At 38.4% G+C, this 20,214-nt stretch overlaps 1 protein-coding gene across 1 annotated transcript in view; it reads left to right on the top strand.

The window, feature by feature from the left end:
* The window catches only part of LOC128690516 (phosphatidylserine synthase 2), a gene marked incomplete in the record, with an annotated part of 412,859 nt that overhangs the window by 270,667 nt on the left and 121,978 nt on the right, over window positions 1-20,214 (top strand). The window contains 1 exon segment of the mRNA XM_070089624.1: window positions 16,455-16,619. Within this exon segment, the coding sequence (XP_069945725.1) occupies window positions 16,455-16,619 (165 nt within the window).

The following is a 20,214-nucleotide window of genomic DNA, read 5'->3' as shown; positions in this document are numbered from 1 at the left end:
TTTTTGCCGATGTTCAATGAACTGTGTAAGTCAAGTTTGTTAATTTTATTAAGTGTATTCTAACTTAACCACTCTGTAATTCAGCAAACTCAGTAATCCGGCACACTACAGGTCCCAATGATGCCGGATTTGTGATGGAGGACCTGTACAACAATATCAGTGCACTTGTGAAAGAATATTAGACTCAAGAGTTGACGTGTATTGGACACGTGGCGGGATTTGTTTATTCTTGAACATCAGCAAAAATCGAACATTTCTGCTACTTTGAGCTCAATTTCAAGGTACTTTTCATCGTGAAACCAATCAAAATCATCTCTATTTCTGTAAAATATCTTCCATTCCATCAAATGAGACCAGAAAAACAAGAATACAACCATAAATACTATACGAAAATACATACACTGTGAAGTCGCTGTTTTAAACCAAAAACATGGTCAAAGTTTTTTTTTTCTCGTTATGCACTGCGTGCAGCAGAATTTTTTTTATATTGCGCACACTGAGCATGCAGACCCATTGTTTCATATGTAGGCCTACCAGCTTTCTTCCACCAAATTTGAAGGCTCTTGAATTTTGGCATATAAATACGGGACCAACACTAGCTATCAAGCCATACATATATGGGAGCATCCCTGAAAGGGTTAACATATCTGTCTTTATCCCATCAGTCCCAGCTACCTTACCCCCTTTCATTCTACCTACTGCCTCACGAACTTCCCCCACACTCACAACTCGCTCTTCCTTACTCCTACAAGATGTTATTCCTCCTTGCATTATACACGAAATCACAGCTTCCCTATCTTTATCAACATTTAACAATTCCTCAAAATACTCCCTCCATCTTCCCAATACCTCTAATTCTGTATTTACTAACTCTCCTCTCCTATTTTTAACTATCAAATCCATTCATTCCCTAGGCTTCCTCGACTTATTAATCTCACCCCAAAACTTTTTCTTATTTTCAACAAAATTTGTTGATAACATCTCAAACACTCTCTCATTTGCTCTCTTTTTACATTGCTTCACCACTCTCTTAACCTCTTTTTCTCTCCATATATTCCTCCCTCATTGCATCACTTCTGCTTTGTAAAAGCCTCTCATATGATAACTTTTTCTCTCTTACTGCTCTGCTTACATTATCATTCCACCAGTTGCTCTTCTTCCCTCCCTAACCCACTTTCCTGTAACCACAAACTTCTGCTGAACACTTTAGCACTGCATATTTAAACCTACCCTATACATCTTCGACCCCATTGCCTATACTACTCTCACTAGCCCATCTATCCTCCCATAGAGACAAAGAACTTTATCCATAGAAGCAAAGAAGGTAATGTATGAGAGTATAGTTATACCAACGCTCTTACATTGGTGCGATGCATGGGTGCTGAATGTTGTGATAAGTAGAAGGCTGGAGACAGTGGAGATGTTGTGTCTGAGGGCAATGTGTGATGTAAATATAATGCAGAGAATTCGTAGTTTGGAAATTAGGAGGAGGTGCAGGATTACCAAAACTTTTATCTAGAGGGCTGAGGAGGGGTTGTTGAGGTGATTCAGATATGTAGAGAGGATGGAAGGAAATAGAATGCCTTTGAGAGTATATCTCTGTAGTGGAGGGAAGGTAGGGTAGAGGTTGGCCTTGGAAAGGTTAGAGGGAGGGGAGTAAAGGAGGTTTTGTGTGCCAGGGGCTTGGACTTCCAGCAAGCATGTATGAGCATGTTAGATAGGAACAAATGGAAACAAATAGTCTTTAAGGACTTGACATGCTGTTGGAGGGATTCAGGGAAACCTGCAAGCCAGACTTGAGTCCTGGAGATGGGAAATACAATGCCTGCACTCTGAAGGAGGGATGTTAATGTTGCAGTTTTATAACTGTAATGTAAGTGTGCCTCTGGCAAGACAGTGATGGGATGAATGATGGTGAAAGTTTTTCTTTTTCGGGCCATCCTACATTAGTGGGAAACGGCCAATGTGTTAATAGTAAAAAATAATCCCTTGTTTTTCTTTAACCCTTAAACGGTCCAAATGTATATATACGTTCTTACGCGTAGCGCCCCAAATGTATATATACGTTTTATTTTTCCTGCCTTCAAATTTGGCACGATTGGCCTGAGTTGCCTTGTCAGCATAGAATGAGTCCTAACACAGTGTGCGCGGCACCAAAAAAATCTGGGACCTCTTAGTACCTTGTGGAAGCGCCAGCTAGAGCAAACAGTGAAGCAAACACCAAGGATTCACTGATGTAATGTCATATTAACACTCCTCTTTTAAGAGGAAAGTGATGTTAACCCCAAGTTTAGGGTCTGTCTATCTCTGTATCACTATCTCTGTCTATCTCTGTCTTCCTCTGTCTATCTGTGTCTGTCTCTGTCTTTGTCTGTGTATCTCTTTCAATCTGTCTCTCTTTCTATCTGTCTGTCTATCTCTGTCTCACAGGTACACATAAATACAAGTATACATAGTGTAAATTACCTAGGATAACCCAAAAAATCCAGACAAAGTGCTATACTCTGCTTGAAGATGTGAGTAAACGTGATGACGACTCAGTCTTGTGGCTCTCTCTGAGACAGAGAGCTAGACAGGTAGACAGATAAACAGGGAGCTTGACAGACAGACAAATAGACAGACATGTTTGTGTACCAGCGAAAACAAAGTGAGGGCATTCTCATCAAATATCACCTCTAATCTTTTCTTATCAGCTGCACCCTCCCCCACCCTCGTGTATGTGTATCCTCATCAAACGTCAGCTCTTATCAGTTCAAATTCAATTCAATTCAAAGTTTATTCTCTATAAAGATTACAATGTTGAATTTACAGAATTTGGTTGTTGTGTGGTTTACATGTAGTTAAATAATGATTACAGAGTGTACCACTAGAATGCCTAGCATGGCTAGGCATTTCGGGCAGACTTAGTTTAATTCTTTATTTTAAAATATTACAAATTATGAGGTAAGTTGGTATTATGGCTAAGTGACTAAATACTAGTTTGTGAGTTTAGCAATGTGAATGCTTTTGTTTTCGCACAGTACATAGTTTCAGTATTGGAGTAACATAGGATTCATTATTTTAAGATTGAGATTAATATTTCTGTTTATGGTCAAATGGGTGAGTGAGTGTAAGTGTGAACCACCAGGTGGTATTCGTGTAGTTAGTTGATGGGGTTTATCAGGGAGCTAAGATGTTTTCTAATGGTAGTTTTGAAGGTGATGAATGTGTCTGCAGTTCTAGAGTTCTCAGGTAGGGTGTTCCAGATTTTAGGGCCTTTGACATACATTGAATTTTTGTAAAGGTTTAGTCAGACATGGGGAATGTCGTAGAGATGTTTGTGTCTGGTGTTATGCCTGTGGGTTCTGTCACAACTATCAAGAAAGCGTTTTAGGTCAAGGTTGATATTGGAGTTTAAAGTCCTGTAGATGTAGATTGCACAGTAGTAAGTGTGGATGTACTGAACAGGGAGTAAGTTTAGATCTATGAAGAGTGGGGCGGTGTGTTGCCAGGGATGGGATTTAGTGATTATTCTTACTGCAGCTTTTTGTTGGGTTATTATTAGCTTTAGGTGTGTTGCTGCAGTTGATCCCCAAGCACAAATAGCATAGGTGAGGTATGGATAAATAAGTGAGTGGTATAGTGTGAGAAGGGCATTTTGCGGCACGTAGTATCGTATCTTGGAGAGGATCCCAACCGTTTTGGATACTTTTTTGGTTATGTGTTGGATATGGGTGCTGAAATTCAGGTTGTTGTCAAGGTATAGGCCTAGGAATTTGCCCTCATTATGTCTGGTAATTAGAGTGTTGTCGATCTTAATGTTAATTTGTGCATATCCTGCTCTGCTACCAAACATAATATAGTAGGTTTTGTCAGTGTTAAGCGTAAGTTTATTGTTATCTCATCTTATCATGTCACTGTCAGGGGTGGACTTCGTTTTTCAAGCTTCAAGGGAACATATTACCTCCTCCTCCTCCTCCTCCTCCTCCTCCTCCTCGTCATCGTCATCGTCATCATCAATAATAATAATCTTCTACATATCCAAAATTTACTATTGTCTTGGAATATATACAAATTATTTATGTCCCTGCAATGTTTTGGATATTTTTTTTTTTTTCAACAAGTCGGCCGTCTCCCACCGAGGCAGGGTGACCCAAAAAAGAAAGAAAATCCCCAAAAAGAAAATACTTTCATCATCATTCAACACTTTCACCACACTCACACATTATCACTGCTTTTGCAGAGGTGCTCAGAATACAACAGCTTAGAAGCATATACGTATAAAGATACACAACATATCCCTCCAAACTGCCAATATCCCAAACCCCTCCTTTAAAGTGCAGGCATTGTACTTCCCATTTCCAGGACTCAAGTCCGACTATATGAACATAACCGGTTTCCCTGAATCCCTTCACTAAATATTACCCTGCTCACACTCCAACAGATCGTCAGGTCCCAAGTATCATTCGCCTCCATTCACTCCTATTTAACATGCTCATGCACGCTTGCTGGAAGTCCAAGCCCCTAGCCCACAAAACCTCCTTTACCCCCTCTTTCCAACCCTTTCGAGGACGACCCCTACCCCTCCTTCCTTCCCCTATAGATTTATATGCTTTCCATGTCATTCTACTTTGATCCATTCTCTCTAAATGACCAAACCACCTCAACAACCCCTCTTCTGCCCTCTGACTAATGCTTTTATTAACTCCACACCTTCTCCTAATTTCCGCACTCCGAATTTTCTGCATAATATTTACACCACACATTGCCCTTAGACAGGACATCTCCACTGCCTCCAACCGTCTCCTTGCTGCTGCATTTACCACCCAAGCTTCACATCCATATAAGAGTGTTGGTACTACTATACTTTCATGCATTCCCTTCTTTGCCTCCATAGATAACGTTTTTTGACTCCACATATACCTCAGCGCACCACTCACCTTTTTTCCCTCATCAATTCTATGATTAACCTCATCCTTCATAAATCCATCCGCCGACACGTCAACTCCCAAGTATCTGAAAACATTCACTTCTTCCATACTCCTCCCCAATTTGATATCCAATTTTTCTTTATCTAAATCATTTGATACCCTCATCACCTTACTCTTTTCTATGTTCACTTTCAACTTTCTACCTTTACACACATTCTCAAACTCATCCACTAACCTTTGCAATTTTTCTTTAGAATCTCCCATAAGCACAGTATCATCAGCAAAAAATAACTGTGTCAATTCCCATTTTGAATTTGATTCCCCATAATTTAATCCCACCCCTCTCCCAAACACCCTACACATCCCTGTCTAAGACCTACTTTTACCGGGAAGTATTCTCCCTCTCTTCTACACACCCTAACCTGAGCCTATCTACTACATGAGGGTCATTTAGACTATCTACAATACGAGGGTCATTACTAAGAATAAGGTAAAATTACACGTGTGTTAGCTAAAAAAAAAATAAAAAATCATTCCCTTCCCTTTCTGTAGCTACATTCATCAGACACCTTTTGGCACTCTTCTTGAACTGGTTCATGCTATGACTGGCTTTGACATGTGCAGGCAGTCTGTTCCATTCCTTTATTGCTGTACAATAAAAGGGCATTTGAAGTCTGGCCACTGACTGTGGGTACTACAAATTTGTGTTCTCTCCTCCTAGTACTATGATTGCTTTGGTTCCCAACCTTGACAAAATTGGCAGCAAGATATTCAGGACACTGTTTGTGAGCAATTTTGTAAACATGATTTAGCTTCAGTTGTTTTACTCTGTCTTCAATATTCAGCATATCCAACTGCTGTAATTCATCCTGGCCTACATGCTCTCTTGGACCAGGATGAATTTTACTATTTTGTTCTGGGTGATTTACAGTCTATCTTTCAATTTTTTTGTCAAGGCAGAGTACCATGAAGAGCAAGCGTAATCCATATGACATTGTATAAGGGCTAGACATATGGTCCTGCGAGCCTCAGTAGGTAGACACTGTGCTTGTCTATAGAGGAATTTCAGTCTGGCATTCGCTTTCATTACTATACTGTTTCCTATCAATTCTCCTGACATGCATGGGTCAAAGGGGATTCCCAGATATTTTACTGAGGAAACTGAAGTGATGGGCTCCCCATTACACTGGACATTAAAATTATTTACCTTTCTCAGTTTATGTTTCGTGCCAAAGAGAATGGCTTCAGTTTTCCCGAGGTGTAATGATAGTTTGTTGTCTACTAACCATTTGCTGTAGGACTTCAGTTCTAGTGTTAATACATTAGCCATATCTTGTGGGTCTTTACCTGACACTAAGAGAGCACTGTCATCTGCATACAGTAGAAGTTTGCACTTGACACTGATAGACATGTCGTTAACGTAGCATAGGAATAATAAGGGACCGAGAATACAGTGGACCCTCGACCAACGATATTAATCCATTCCAGAGAGCTCATCGTTAGATGAAATTATTGTTAATTGAATTAATTTTCCCCATAAGAAATAATGGAAATCAAATTAATCTGTTCAAGACACCCAAAAGTATGAAAAAAAAAAATTTACCACCTGAAATATACATTTTCCTACACAAAAACAGGATGATAGATGCACAATACATACATGTATACATATGTATATTGTGTAATGAAGAATAAAGGACACTTCCCTTTATTGAGGATGTGGCGATGAGTGATGGGATGGGAGGAGGAGGGGAGATGATGGATGCTATTATTTTTTGGAAGGAGAATCCCCTTCCATGAGGACTTGAGGTAGCAAGTCCTTTTCTGGGGTTACTTCCCTTCTTTGTTTTTTAATGCCACTAGGATCAACTTGAGAGTCACTGGACCTCTGTCGCACCAAAATCTGTCCATAGAGCTCTGTACCTCGTGTTCCTTTAAGATTTTCCTAAAATGGGCCACAACACTTGTCATTGTAATAGTCACCAGCATGGCTTGAAATAGCCGTGTTAGGGTGATTTTCTCCAATAAAGGTTTGGATGTCAACCCACTTTGCATAAATTTCCTTAACCCCTTGACTGTCACAACCCCAAATCCTGAGGTGTCTCCTGGTGTCGCAAAATTTCCAAAAAAAAAAAAAATATATTTTTTCTTATGAAATGATAGAGAATCTTTTCCTGATTGTAATGACCCCAAAAGAACAAAATTTGATGGAAAACTGACGGAATTACACTCGCGAAATTAGCGACCTCGGCTATATTTACGAATCGGCAATTTTGCCCACTTTGAGCCCTATTTTCTGCTAATTCCATTGTTCCAGTCGACCAAACTCGTAGCTATTTCTTTAGAACTCCATTTTTTCTATCGATTGAGTACAAGAAACTGCCCATTTACCAATTTCAACTACCCAATAACATGGTCAGAAATTTGCAATTTGGCCAATTTCACGAAAATTAAATATGAAAATTTCTAAATAGGGTCCAGAATGAACAATGCAAACATTCCTGGCTCTAAAATAACATTTTCTTTGTTAATCAGTTACGTCTCCAGTCCCCTCTGATATTACTCTTGCTTTCTATTTTGAATTTTTATTCAAACAAAAAATAGAAGATTTACTGTTATGCAGACTACTGCAATATTGTAATAATTGTATAAATAATGTCAACCCATTCATGACTGCATATTAGAATGGCTACTTGGACACTTATTGGAAAATGGCATCATTTGTTTACTTTTGAAGATCGGCAAAAATCAAACATTTCCCCTACTTTGAGCTCCATTTCAAGGTTCTTTTCATAGTAAAACCAATCAAAATCACCTCTATTTCTACAATATGTTCTCCTTTCTATCAGATGAGACCAAGAAAACGAGAATAAAACCATTAATACTATATGAAGATAGAGCACAAAGTCAGCATTTTAATTAAAAAAAAGTCTAGTTTTTTTTCTCATTATGCACTGCATGCTGCAGGATTTTTTTTTGTGGTACACACTGACCACACACAGCTTTCTGCTTGATTTGAAGCCGCTAGAATTTATAAGTATATATACGTCAAACACGGTGGCTCATAAGATGTATAAATACAACCGAAACAGTTAAAAGGTTAATCTTTGAAAAAGGCAACTTCCTCAATTTCTCTCTCCCCTCCTCTGAAGCAGTTTCCTCAGTTGTGGACTCTTGCTGTTGCAGATGCTCTTGCAGCTTGTTGCGATATGGAGTGTGTAACATTGGGCTTCTGATCCTTGATGGGATATCAGTTGCTAGGTTGGCCATTGTCTAGGGGAGAAGTCCATGGCAGCAACATTTTAGTGCTTCAAATATAGCCTTTTTTAAACAGACTTTCTTTGTTAACCTTCTTTCTGTAGAATGGCCAAAACTCAAGTAAAATCCGTGTCTAATAACAATTGAACTTACATAGGATCTTCATATACCTATGAACTATATCTTGTGGCATTCATCCCAAATCGAGAGTTGGAGTTTCCGTAAGATGAAGTAACAGGGTGACGTAAGACTGTCAAGCCTCAACCCATGTTGAATCTTAACTCAATACTCGGTCTTATTAATGAAATGGTTCTCATTACAATCACATACTGCCAATATAAAAGAACATCTTAAAAGAAAGATATACACCTACCATCGACTTACAACCAAGCTTGGTTCCGACCAACCGGTCGTAAGTCAAAATGGACGTAAGTCGAATCTTTGAAAATTGCCAACATACTGGGTAGGGCATAATGTCAAACCTTTCCTATATAAACTACCTACATAGTACTGTAATGTACAATCATTATTTCATTCTTTTTACTATAATTTACTTCTGTTGTTATATTTTAATTATTTATGTACTGTATATAATGTATACATGGTAGTGAACTGTATTGTAAATTTTACATCACATACAGTATCATCTGTTGCTGTTATCTTTATGTATTGTCGACACAGTGGTATGGGAGAATACCACTGGTAGTGTCATCCTGCCAGAATGTAGTATAACCTATACCCTAAGTAAAGAGAAACAGCTCTGGAACATGTGTAATACGTAGCTGGCTGGCTGGCTGGCCGGGTGGGTGGGCGAGTGGCCTGGTGAGTGGGCGGGTGGGTGGGTGGCTGACTGAATGTGGCTGTCTCTCACTGTGTCTCTCTCTCTGTATTTCTCTCTCTCTCTCTGTATTTTTCTCTCTCTCTGTATTTCTCTCTGTATCTCTCTCTCTGTATTTCTCTCTGTATCTCTCTCTCTGTATTTCTCTCTGTATCTCTCTCTCTGTATCTCTCTCTCTCTGTATCTCTCTCTCTCTGTATCTCTCTCTCTCTGTATCTCTCTCTCTCTGTATCTCTCTCTCTCTGTATCTCTCTCTCTCTCTCTCTCTCTCTCTCTCTGTATCTCTCTCTCTCTCTCTCTGTATCTCTCTCTCTCTCTCTGTATCTCTCTTTCTCTGTATCTCTCTCTCTCTGTCTCTCTTTCTCTGTATCTCTCTCTCTCTGTCTCTCTTTCTCTGTATCTCTCTCTCTGTGTATCTCTCTCTCTTTCTCTCACTCACTCTCTCTCTCTTTCTCTCTCTCTCTCTTTCTTTCTCTCTCTTTCTCTTTCTCTCTCTCTCTTTCTCTCTCTCTCTCTCTCTCTCTCTCTCTCTCTATCTTTCTCTCTCTATCTTTCTCTCTCTCTCACAGGTACACATAAGTGAAGTTATCATACATAGTATAAATTACCTAGGGTAACCCAAAAAATCCAGACAAAGTGCTATACATGGATCTGTGCTCCAGTGCCCTAAATTTATTTTATTTATTTATTTATTTATTTATTTAAAAATTTGAGCACACATACAGAGGTATTAAGAGCAGTATACTATGCATAGCATTACGGGCTGGCTTAAATAATAATAATAATAATAATAATTATTATTATTATTATTATTATTACAATAATACATGTACTAATATTAATAAAAATATTATTATTAAACTATAATATAATAATTGTGTCCACTCATTACTTATCTTAAAATATCTGTAGTCTTAATGTAGAGTTAGAGGTGAGTAAACAAGATTAAATGAATAAACGAATGAGAGTGTAGAAGGTTGGCGAGTTATGTAAACAAACGTTGTTGTTGTTGCCAGCCCGGACACGAATGATTCCTGTTCATACTGTCAAGCCGACCAGAAAAACATCTCATATTTGTTAATTTATATGTTTATATGTTATGTAGCATGTTTATTATATAATTTTGAAAAAGAAATCATAGATGGATTAAGCAAAATGTCTATATCAACATTTTATACACATTTAATGTGCCTCAGTGATTATTGTGTTATTATCATTATTAATATGGCATGTTCAAGACCAGTTACACTCTAATGAGTGGCTCTGAGACAGACAAGCAGACAGAAAGACAGACACAGGTAGACAGAAAGACACAGGTAGACAGAGACAGGCACACAGGTAGACAGAAAGACAGACACACACAGGTAGAAAGACAGACAGACAGGTAGACAGAGACACACACAGGTAGACATAAAGACACACAAGTAGACAGACACACAGGTAGACAGACATAAACAGACACACAGAGTTACACAGATATACAGGCAGACAGATACAGACAGGTTTATGTGCAACAGTGAAAGCAGATAGAGAGTTTGAGAGTAAGAGCCTTTCTTGCCACAATCTCCAGTGCAAGATTCAGATTTCCTCTTAGGGGCCATCGTGAAATTTACTGTACAGTTAGTACAGTTAATACAGTATGATGCTGGTGATAGGGCAGGGTTACTCAAACAGCTGCCTGCATGACGCATTGCCGCCACGAGTATTGTCAAATATTGTACAGTGGTGTGCATCAGCCGGCCCAGCCCAGCTGCCAGATGCACGGTTGTAAGTCGAGTGGACGTATGTCGAGCAGGTCGTAAGCCGCATGGTAGGTGTATATAAATTAGGCTGTAAGAGAACTTATTATCTTAACTCATACTTAAAGTACTTTTCAAGGACGAGAAAGGGAGTCAGCAATTACGTTAAGGGTTCCACTTATGTGTTGAATACTAATCAAATAAGGCAGGATCCTCAGAGCCCACCTGAGGATCCGGGTGTTCTTTGATTTCATAGAATTAATATATGTTAATGGGTTATGATCAGAAAATACCATAATCTTATGCAGGAGGTCCCAGGTTCATATACCGGACAAGCCCCCATTTGTTGCCTGAGAGGGTAAATTTTTTTGGAATAGGTCAAATTCTGAAGTTCTTCATAAACTTCCAAGGAATAAAAATTCCTCTAAATTCCTTACTCGCAACACAGCTCATCAGTGGTTAGTTCTTCGTCATCCTTCACCAACTCTTCCACATCCTCCCCATTAGCCTCCAACCCCAAGGACTTCCCAAATGCCACAGTAGATTACACAACTGGCATAGGCTTCTCAGGGTTAGCCCCAAACCCTTCAAAATCCCTCTCTTCTACACATTCTGGCCACAATTTCCTCCAAGCAGAGTTCAATGTTCTCTTAGTCACTCCCTCCCAAGCCTTACCTGTAAGGTTTATGCAATTAAGGATACTAAAGTGATCTTTCCAAAACTCTCTTAGGGTCAGTCGAGTGTCTGAGGTCACTTCAAAGCACTTGTGAAACATAACTTTTGTGTAGTTTTTTGAAGTTTGAAATGACCTGCTGGCCCATGGGCTGCAGGAGAGGAGTGGTATTAGGAGGCAAAAACCTCACTTTTATGAAACTCAAGTCCCCCAAAATTCACTCTGCCAGGTCTGAAGGATGACCAGGAGCATTGTCTAATACCAGAAGGCATTTAAGGTCCAATTTATTTTCCAGGAGGTAATTTTTCACAGTGGGGCCAAACACATGGTGAAACCAGTCATAGAAAAAGTCCCTAGTGACCCATGCCTTACTGTTTGCCCTCCACATCACACACAAATTAGCCTTGAGGACATTGTTTTTTTCCTGAAAACACTGGGAGCTTCAGAGTAATACACGAGTAGAGGCTTCACTTTGCAATCCCCACTAGCATAACTACACAACAGTGAGGTTAGCCTGTCTTACATAGGCTTGTGTCCTGGGAGTGCTTTTTCCTCCTGTGTAATGTAGGTCCTGTTTGGCATTTTCTTCCAAAACAGGCCTGTTTCGTCACAATTAAACACTTGTTGGGGTTTCAGTCCTTCAGCCTCTGTGTACTCCTTGAATTCCTTCGCATATTTTTCAGCCAACACTCTTGTATGGGTGTGAAGCTTGGGTTGTAAATGCTGCAGTGAGGCGGCGGTTGGAGGCAGTGGAGATGTCCTGTCTAAGGTGTGTGGTGTAAATATTATGCAGAAAATTTGGAGTGTGGAAATTGGGAGAAGGTGTGGAGTTAATAAAAATGTTAGTCAGAGGGCTGAAGAGGGGTTGTTGACGTGGTTTGGTCATTTAGAGAGAATGGATCAAAGTAGAATGACATGGAGAGTGTATAAATCTGTAGGGGAAGAAAGGTGGGGTAGGGGTCGTCCTTGAAAAGGTTGGAGGGAGGGGGTAAAGGAGGTTTTGTTGGCGAGGGGCTTGGACTTCCAGCAAGCGTGTGTGAGCGTGTTAGATAGGAGTGAATGGAGACGAATGGTATTTGGGACCTGACGAGCTGTTGGAGTGTGAGCAGGGTAATATTTAGTGAATGGATTCAGGGAAACTGGTTATTTTCTATAACCGGACTTGAGTCCTGGAAATGAGAAGTACAATGCCTGCACTTTAAAGGAGGGGTTTGGGATATTGGCAGTTTTGAGGGCTATGTTGTGTATCTTTACACGTATATACTTCTAAACTGTTGTATTCTGAGCACCTCTGCAAAAACAGTGATTATGTGTGAGTGTGGTGAAAGTGTTGAATGATGATGAAAGTATTTTCTTTTTGGGGATTTTTTCTTTTTGGGTCACCCTGCCTCTGTGGGAGATGACCAACTTGTTAAAAAAAAAAAAATTCAGCCCCTTTTTGGTCCGAATTGGCAGCCTCACCATGTCTTATCACACTGTGTATGCCACTATGATTCTTAAATCTCTCAAACCAACCTTTGCTGGCCTTAAATTCACTCACATCACCACTAGTTGAAGGCATTTATTTAATTAAATCATAATGCAACTGCCTTGCCTTTTCACATATGGTCACTTCAGAGATGCTAACTCCTGATATCTGTTTTTCGTTTATCCACACCAATAACAGTCTCTCAACATCTTCAACTACTTGCGATCTGTGTATTGAAAACATACTTGCACCTTTCACAACAACAGCTTCCTTGATTGCTTTTCTGTTGGCCAAGATAGTAGCGATGACCAGCTCAGAGACACACTCTCCAGTTTCATACTTTGTGATGATCACCTTAACATCGACATACCGTGTTCACTGAATTTAATCTTTTCTAACAACTACCTTTAGATGCCATCATAAACGAAGGTAGAAGTAATGAATAATTCATGCCGAAAATTGTAAACAAAAGCGGAGTGGGGGAGTGGCTGGGCCAAACACAGATTCATACACGTTTTCTCTGTGGCTGAGCAGAGAAAACGTAATGTTGTCCCTCCACCCGGCTACCACACAGCTCCACAATTATTTTTAACAGAGCACATAAAATATGCAATAAATGCCAGACAACAAATTTACACTAACTTATATTAGGTTAGCAATAGAAATAGGTATTAAAAACACAATAAAGGTAATATACACACAGAGTACACTTATTACTTACCTTAAAATATTAATATTAATGTGTGAGAGGTGAGTGGCAGGGTGTTTATTGAATAAAATCAGAATGGCACACCATCATCCTCTAACTTGGCACTTAAAGCAAGAGGCTTACGACTTCTCTTTTTATCACAGCTAACCTTAGATGACATCATCAATGAGAGCCAACTAGTTAACGAAAGAGTAAACGAGAGAAAGAACGAGATACAGAGTTGAGACAATGTAAGAACACAAACTGAACAGGTAGTGGACGATCACTTGGTCAGGCGAAATAAATGCGTATTAATATGTGTCTACTTTTAGTTCATTCATGTCCATTTGTAAGAATTTGTAAAACATTTACTCAATATTTTTTTATTTTAATAATAATTACCTCACAATACAAATACTCTTACATTGTGTACAAGTTGTACAAGTTAGTTCAGAATAAACAAACAGCAACACACGATTTTTAGAGTGAATGAAGATATTATTATTATTACAGTATTATCATTATTATTATGATAAAAAGCACTAAACCCACAAGGGTCATGAATTGCTATATATAGAGTGAAGGCATACAAAAAGAATATTTTTCTACAGTTATCCCCCAGTTTGACTAGAGAAAACGTAATTCTTCCTACACTACCTACACAGCCGCTTTGTAAACAAATCTCATATTTACGTCAATTTTTATTCTGTGAGTGTATGTATCATGTTTATATGCTATGTAACAGGTTTCATATATAATTTTGAGGAAAATATCATAGATGGATTAATGAAATTGCCTATATTAATGTAAAATAAGACATATAGTGTGCCCAAGAGTGATTATTATTACGTAGTATTGGCATCATGAGTAGAGACACTCTTAGCAATTTTAATGTGTACCTGCACACCAGCACAGTGTGTAAGTATATTTAGGTACAGGTACACATAAGTATAATTATCAGAGTATGTACATATAAAATATGCAGTAACTTTAAAACACTTGAAATTTTGGAAAGTTTCCTGACATAAAAGATGTGCTTGTCGTATAGCAAATTTTGGTCATAATTTGACACCGCCGTATTAACGGAACGCCATGAGGCGAAACACCATAAAGCGGGGCCCTACTGTATATTTTTTTTTTTTTCAACAAGTTGGCCATCTCCCACCTAGGCAGGGTGACCCAAAAAGAAAGAAAATCCCCAAAACGAAAATACTTAAATCATCATTCAACACTTTCACCTCACTCATACATAATCACTGTTTTTTCAGAGGTGCCCAGATACAACAGCTTAGAAGTATATATAATTTAGAATATAAAATTTGACCTGAAATAATATAAAAAACTTTACTATTTACCACATAGAATATAATATCAGGGCCCCAATTATATATGTACTGTCCTATTACACATCCCTCCAAACTGCCAGTATCCCAAACCCCTCCTTTAAAGTGCAGGCATTGACCTTCCCATTTCCAGAACTCAAGTCCGGCTATATAAAAATAACCGGTTTCCCTGAATCCCTTCACTAATTATTACCCTGCTCACACTCCAACAGCTTGTCAGGTTCCAAAAGCTATTTGTCTCCATTCACTTCTATCTGACAGGCTCATGCACGTTTGCTGGAAGTCCAAGCCCCTCGCCCACAAAAACCTCTTTTACCCTCTCCCTCCAACCTTTTTGAGGACGACCCCTACCCCGCCTTCCTTCCCCTACAGATTTGTACTCTCTCCATGTCATTCTGCTTTGAGCCATTCTCTCTAAATGACCAAACCACCTCAACAACCCCTCTTCAGTCCTCTGACTAATACATTTATTAACTCCACACCTTCTCCTATCTTCTCCTAATTTCCACACTTTGAATTCTCTGCATAATATTTACACCACACATTGCCCTTAGACAGGACATCTCCACTGCCTCCAACCGCCTTCTCGCTGCAGCATTTACAATCCAAGCTTCACACCCATGTAAGAGTGTTGGTATCACTATATTTTCATACGTTCCCTTCTTTGCCTCCATTGATAATGTTTTTTTTTTTTGTCTCCACATGTACCTCATTGCACCACTCACATTTTTTCCCTCATCAATTCTATGGTTAACTTCATCCTTCAAACCCATCTGCTGACACATCAACTCCCAAATATCTGAAAACATTCACTTCTTCCATGCTCCTCTCCAAAGTGATATCCAATTTTTCTTTATCTAAATCATTTGATACCCTCATCACCTTACTCTTATCTATGTTCACTTTGTGTCCTTCCTTATAATAAATTTAATATTGTCTCCACATTCAATGTGAAGGTACAAGCTGGCCCTGGAGTGGTTTCTTTTTCTATTTTAAATAATATAAATACCCTTAAACTAGGCAGGCTGTTTACCCTCTAGGAGCCAGGACTTTTTTTTTATATTACACAGTCAAATGTGTAACAGTACTTAATATAAGCTCATAAGCTTAAACTGCTCCACAACCACTTATATTATAGCATTAGTAGATTTAGTACAATATTAGTTAGTTTTTCATAAATGCTGTGTATGCTCTGAGCTTCTCACAAAATCTGTATTGTTTGCTCACATTTTCTTTAAGATAAAATAATATTTTTGAATGCAATGGCTGTCTCTCTCTAAGGTAGGGTGACCCAAAATAAGAAAAAACTTTCAACATTATTCATTAATAGCTGTCTTACCAGAGATGTGTGGACATCACAGTTCAGATGAGCCTCTGAAATGTAACACCCCCTTCTCTCCAGAGTTCAAACACTGTATCTCTTGCCACCATTCTTTTAGAGATGTATTATGTAAGTGATGAATTCTATTACCAAAGTAATTTTTTTCCAATAAATAATATTTATCTCAAATTAATGAACATAATTAAATTTTTTCAGGACAAGCTAGATCTATTTGTGCCACTACATTTCTTTGGGTGGTGGATGAAGACACTGTTGCTGCGTGACTGGTGGCTGTGCTGGGTTATCTCAGTCATGTTTGAGATCCTGGAGTACACACTAGAACACCAGTTACCTAACTTCTCCGAGTGCTGGTGGGATCATGTAAGTCTGGTTTAGTGATGACCTATGTGTCAGCTGGCTTTTACTTTTCAGTTTGTTCCTGCTGTTTTCATCCCCTTCTTCCTGTATAATACCAAGAAGTTCTTCACCCTGTGTGTTTGTGTTTCTGCCTGCATGTTTACGTGTGTACATTTTTTAATAAAATAGCAAAGATTGGAGACATTGTATCTGATGAAACTCAGGAGGTTTATTGAAATCTGTAAAGGAATTAATTAGGCTTCTAGAAAAAATACTCCTTTAATGGGATTGCTTGAGGCTGGTGGAGTGCTTTTGGTCCAAGGAATATGAGCTACCCTTCTCTTTCTAGGATGAAACCATATCTCTCTTTCTCCAGACACAATTTGACCCCTCTACTTGATCAGCACTTCCCCATAAATATAACAATAATAGAGATAGTAGGATAGGCTGGATTATTGGTCAAGGCCAGAGAATGCTTGACACTGCAGGCATTGGCAAGGGTAGACCAGTTTTAATGACATGGTAAGATATGCATAGGCACTTGTGGACAGTTCAGGACATTTATAAAAGAAACAGTTTGCCATGAGTGCTTCTGTCCTAATACAGAGGGAGCTGAAAAAAAGGGGTCTTATTTAGTGGTCAGAAACAGTTGTCAAATGATGGTAAGGTAGGGCAGGTTGCAGTGATTATCATATAAGTCAGTGTTTTACATGTTGTTATTTTTTTTTTTTTTTTTTTGAGCCACTGCCAATGTTCTGTACTTTGTTCTGTCTGAATTTTATCTATGAGGTTCAATCAAAAAGTTCCTGGACTGCTGTGAAAAAAATATAGGCTTTCCTCATCACCTAGTTGAAATTGTCTCTTTCAAAGTACACTTCCTGGGAAGCTATACACTGATCTCATCATCTCTGCCACTTGAAAAAATTCTGGAACTTTTATTTCCTATTGGCATCTAGCATGTCCTACATTTCTGCTTGAATATTTTCTAAGTCATTAAAATACTACCTCTTGAGGTCCATTTTTATTTTTGGAAAGAGAAAGCTGTCATTGGGGGCTAGATCTGGGGGAGTTGGGAGTGCAGGGGCTGACCAACATGTTGTTTTTGGCTAGAAAACAATGTCTTTTTGGTCTTCACTCAGCAAGCAGGGCAAAAATTTTGCAGCCATTTACTTCATGTTTCATTTTCAGTCAGAATGCCTTGACATTATCCATAAGAAATTCCCACAGCACTTGCAATGTCATGGATACTCTTATGATGATCTTTGTACATAAATAGCCTTCCTCACTTTTACAGTGTTGGCATCTGTTTTTGACGTTGATGGATGACCAGAGCATTCGTCATCCTAAACTGACTTTTGTCCTGCTCTGAGTTGTTTAACTTATTTCTTCACTGCCAAATGCTGGCTGAAGCATTTTGCAAGTTTCATTTGCCATTTTTCCGAGCTTGAAACAATCTCTCTCACTCTCTCTCTTGCTCTCTGTTTTTTTTTCTTTTAAATTTAAGATTCCATTCTGGTAGACAAAAAAAAAAGTCACAATAACACACTGACAACATGACAAAAAAAACTGTCTAGATTCAGTGGAATGACTGATTGCACAGAAAATCACCATGGTACTTCACAAAGAGTGTACTGCACAGTGTGACATACACCACCACTGTGCTTCACTCTGGAAGTGCCATGTATTTGTCCACCTACTGCTAGGATGGTCTCTCATACTTCAAAAAAACTGTTTTGCTTTTCTCCTTTCTTAGTATCTTTTTTTTTTCTCTTCTATACATTGCCTTATTTTTGCTCCTTTCTCCTTATATTGGTCTTGTTTAATTAGTACTGCCCGTCTTTTCAGTCATTGCTCATCTTAGTAAATATTCTTTATGACTGAACTTTAATATTGAAATCATTTATGCATTTTGTGAGCATCTTGATTTATCTTCCTCCTTTCACATCTTTCTCTAATTTTTGTTTTTTATCTTTGCATATAAAAGATTGGCTTTGTCTCTGTCAGCGGTTTTCTTTACGTGGTTTATGATCATTTACTTTGTTCTTTTTGTTTGTATTTACATTTTCTTTGTGCAATGAAATACATGTTTTTTTTATTAAACAGAATTGGAAGCAAGTACATGTTAGTGTTTCTATATATTTTGCACATTCCATATAGAACTTAGGGTAATTATACTACATAATTTATTTTTTACAGTACATTACTCTATCGGCTTTTTAAAATATGTATGCCGGAATTCATTGAATTTGTATATAAATAATACATATTGGTTAGATTACTGTATATTATTAACCCTTTGCCTGTCGCAACCCTAATCCTGAAGTGTCTCCTGGTGTCAAAGAATATTAAAAAAAAAAAATGATTATTTCTTATGAAAATGTTAAGATTAATTTTCCGATTGTTTTAAGCCCAAAATTTTTTTTTTGCGATCAGTACTTACCGAGATATAGAGGAGTAAAGTTGGCAGAAAATGAGCCGCGTTTGGCAACAGCGGCAAATGCCGCTCACCCGGTAAACTTTGGTGTACTTGCATTGGAAGGTTTCTTGTTTTTTTTTTTCACTATTTTATTTTTTCACATAACTTATGTGGCCTGTGAGACCAAAGTAAGGTGCAATGTACATATGTACACTCGTTGTATACAACACAATAAGTGCACAAACATAATTATCAATATATTGTTTACAAAACTTGTTTAGACAAACAAATAATACAAAAAATTTTTTATTACTATTGTTCTATAATATATATACAAATGTACAGTCACTGGACATGTTCCTAGAAGTTCTGCAGCTTGTGGAACTCTTTGAAACATGGTTTAATACACAATGGTGTTTTACACTTCTCACACATAAAACGAGTGTCTCTGCTTTTTTGTGGGCCTTTTTTTTTTTTGTATGTGCACAGACAAAACACCTGGTCTGAGCAGTGTTCTTCAAAGTAGTAGCAGGCAGTTGTGTTAGGTAGTTATCCTAGGTAAATGTTCCTGTGTCATCATTCCTACCTACCTTTCTTTCTTTCTTCATTCTTTCCTTCCTTCCTTCCTTCCTTCCTTCCTTCCTTCCTTCTGGTTTCTATAATATATATTCACATGTATAGTCACTAGACACTTTCATTGTATGTGTGTGTGTGTGTGTGTGTGTGTGTGTGTGTGTGTGTGTAGACTTCTAAATGTGCTGAGTCAGGGTCCAGCAGCTGTCAAAATGACATATTGTCTCATTACTCACTCCCCCTACCACCTGTCAAAACAATGGGGTCGGATGCTTGCTTCCCCTCCATCCTCCTAGTAATTATCTTTCTATTTCTTCTTTTTTTCTTCCTTCTCCTTCCTTCCTTCTCCTTCTCCCTTCTCTTTCCTTCCCCTTCCTTCCTTCTCCTTCCTTTCTTTCTTTCTTCTGACATCCTGGGCATTGCTTTGGGTCACACTTCTCAAAACCATGAAATTGATCTTCACTGACACTTCCATCTGTGTTAGAGCATCACTTGGGAAGAGAAGAGTCCCAGATTCGCCAGGGAGTCACATACAGTGGTCCCTCATTTTTCATAATTAATCCGTTCCTGGAAGTGTGACTATTATCGAAATTGACGATTTTCAAATCTATTTTTCCCATAAAAAATAAT

The sequence above is a fragment of the Cherax quadricarinatus genome, chromosome 29 (genome assembly GCF_038502225.1).
Source record: "Cherax quadricarinatus isolate ZL_2023a chromosome 29, ASM3850222v1, whole genome shotgun sequence".
NCBI lineage: Eukaryota > Metazoa > Arthropoda > Malacostraca > Decapoda > Parastacidae > Cherax > Cherax quadricarinatus.
Note: the sequence above shows the minus strand (reverse complement) of the source record. Positions and strands in the feature narration are given on the sequence as shown.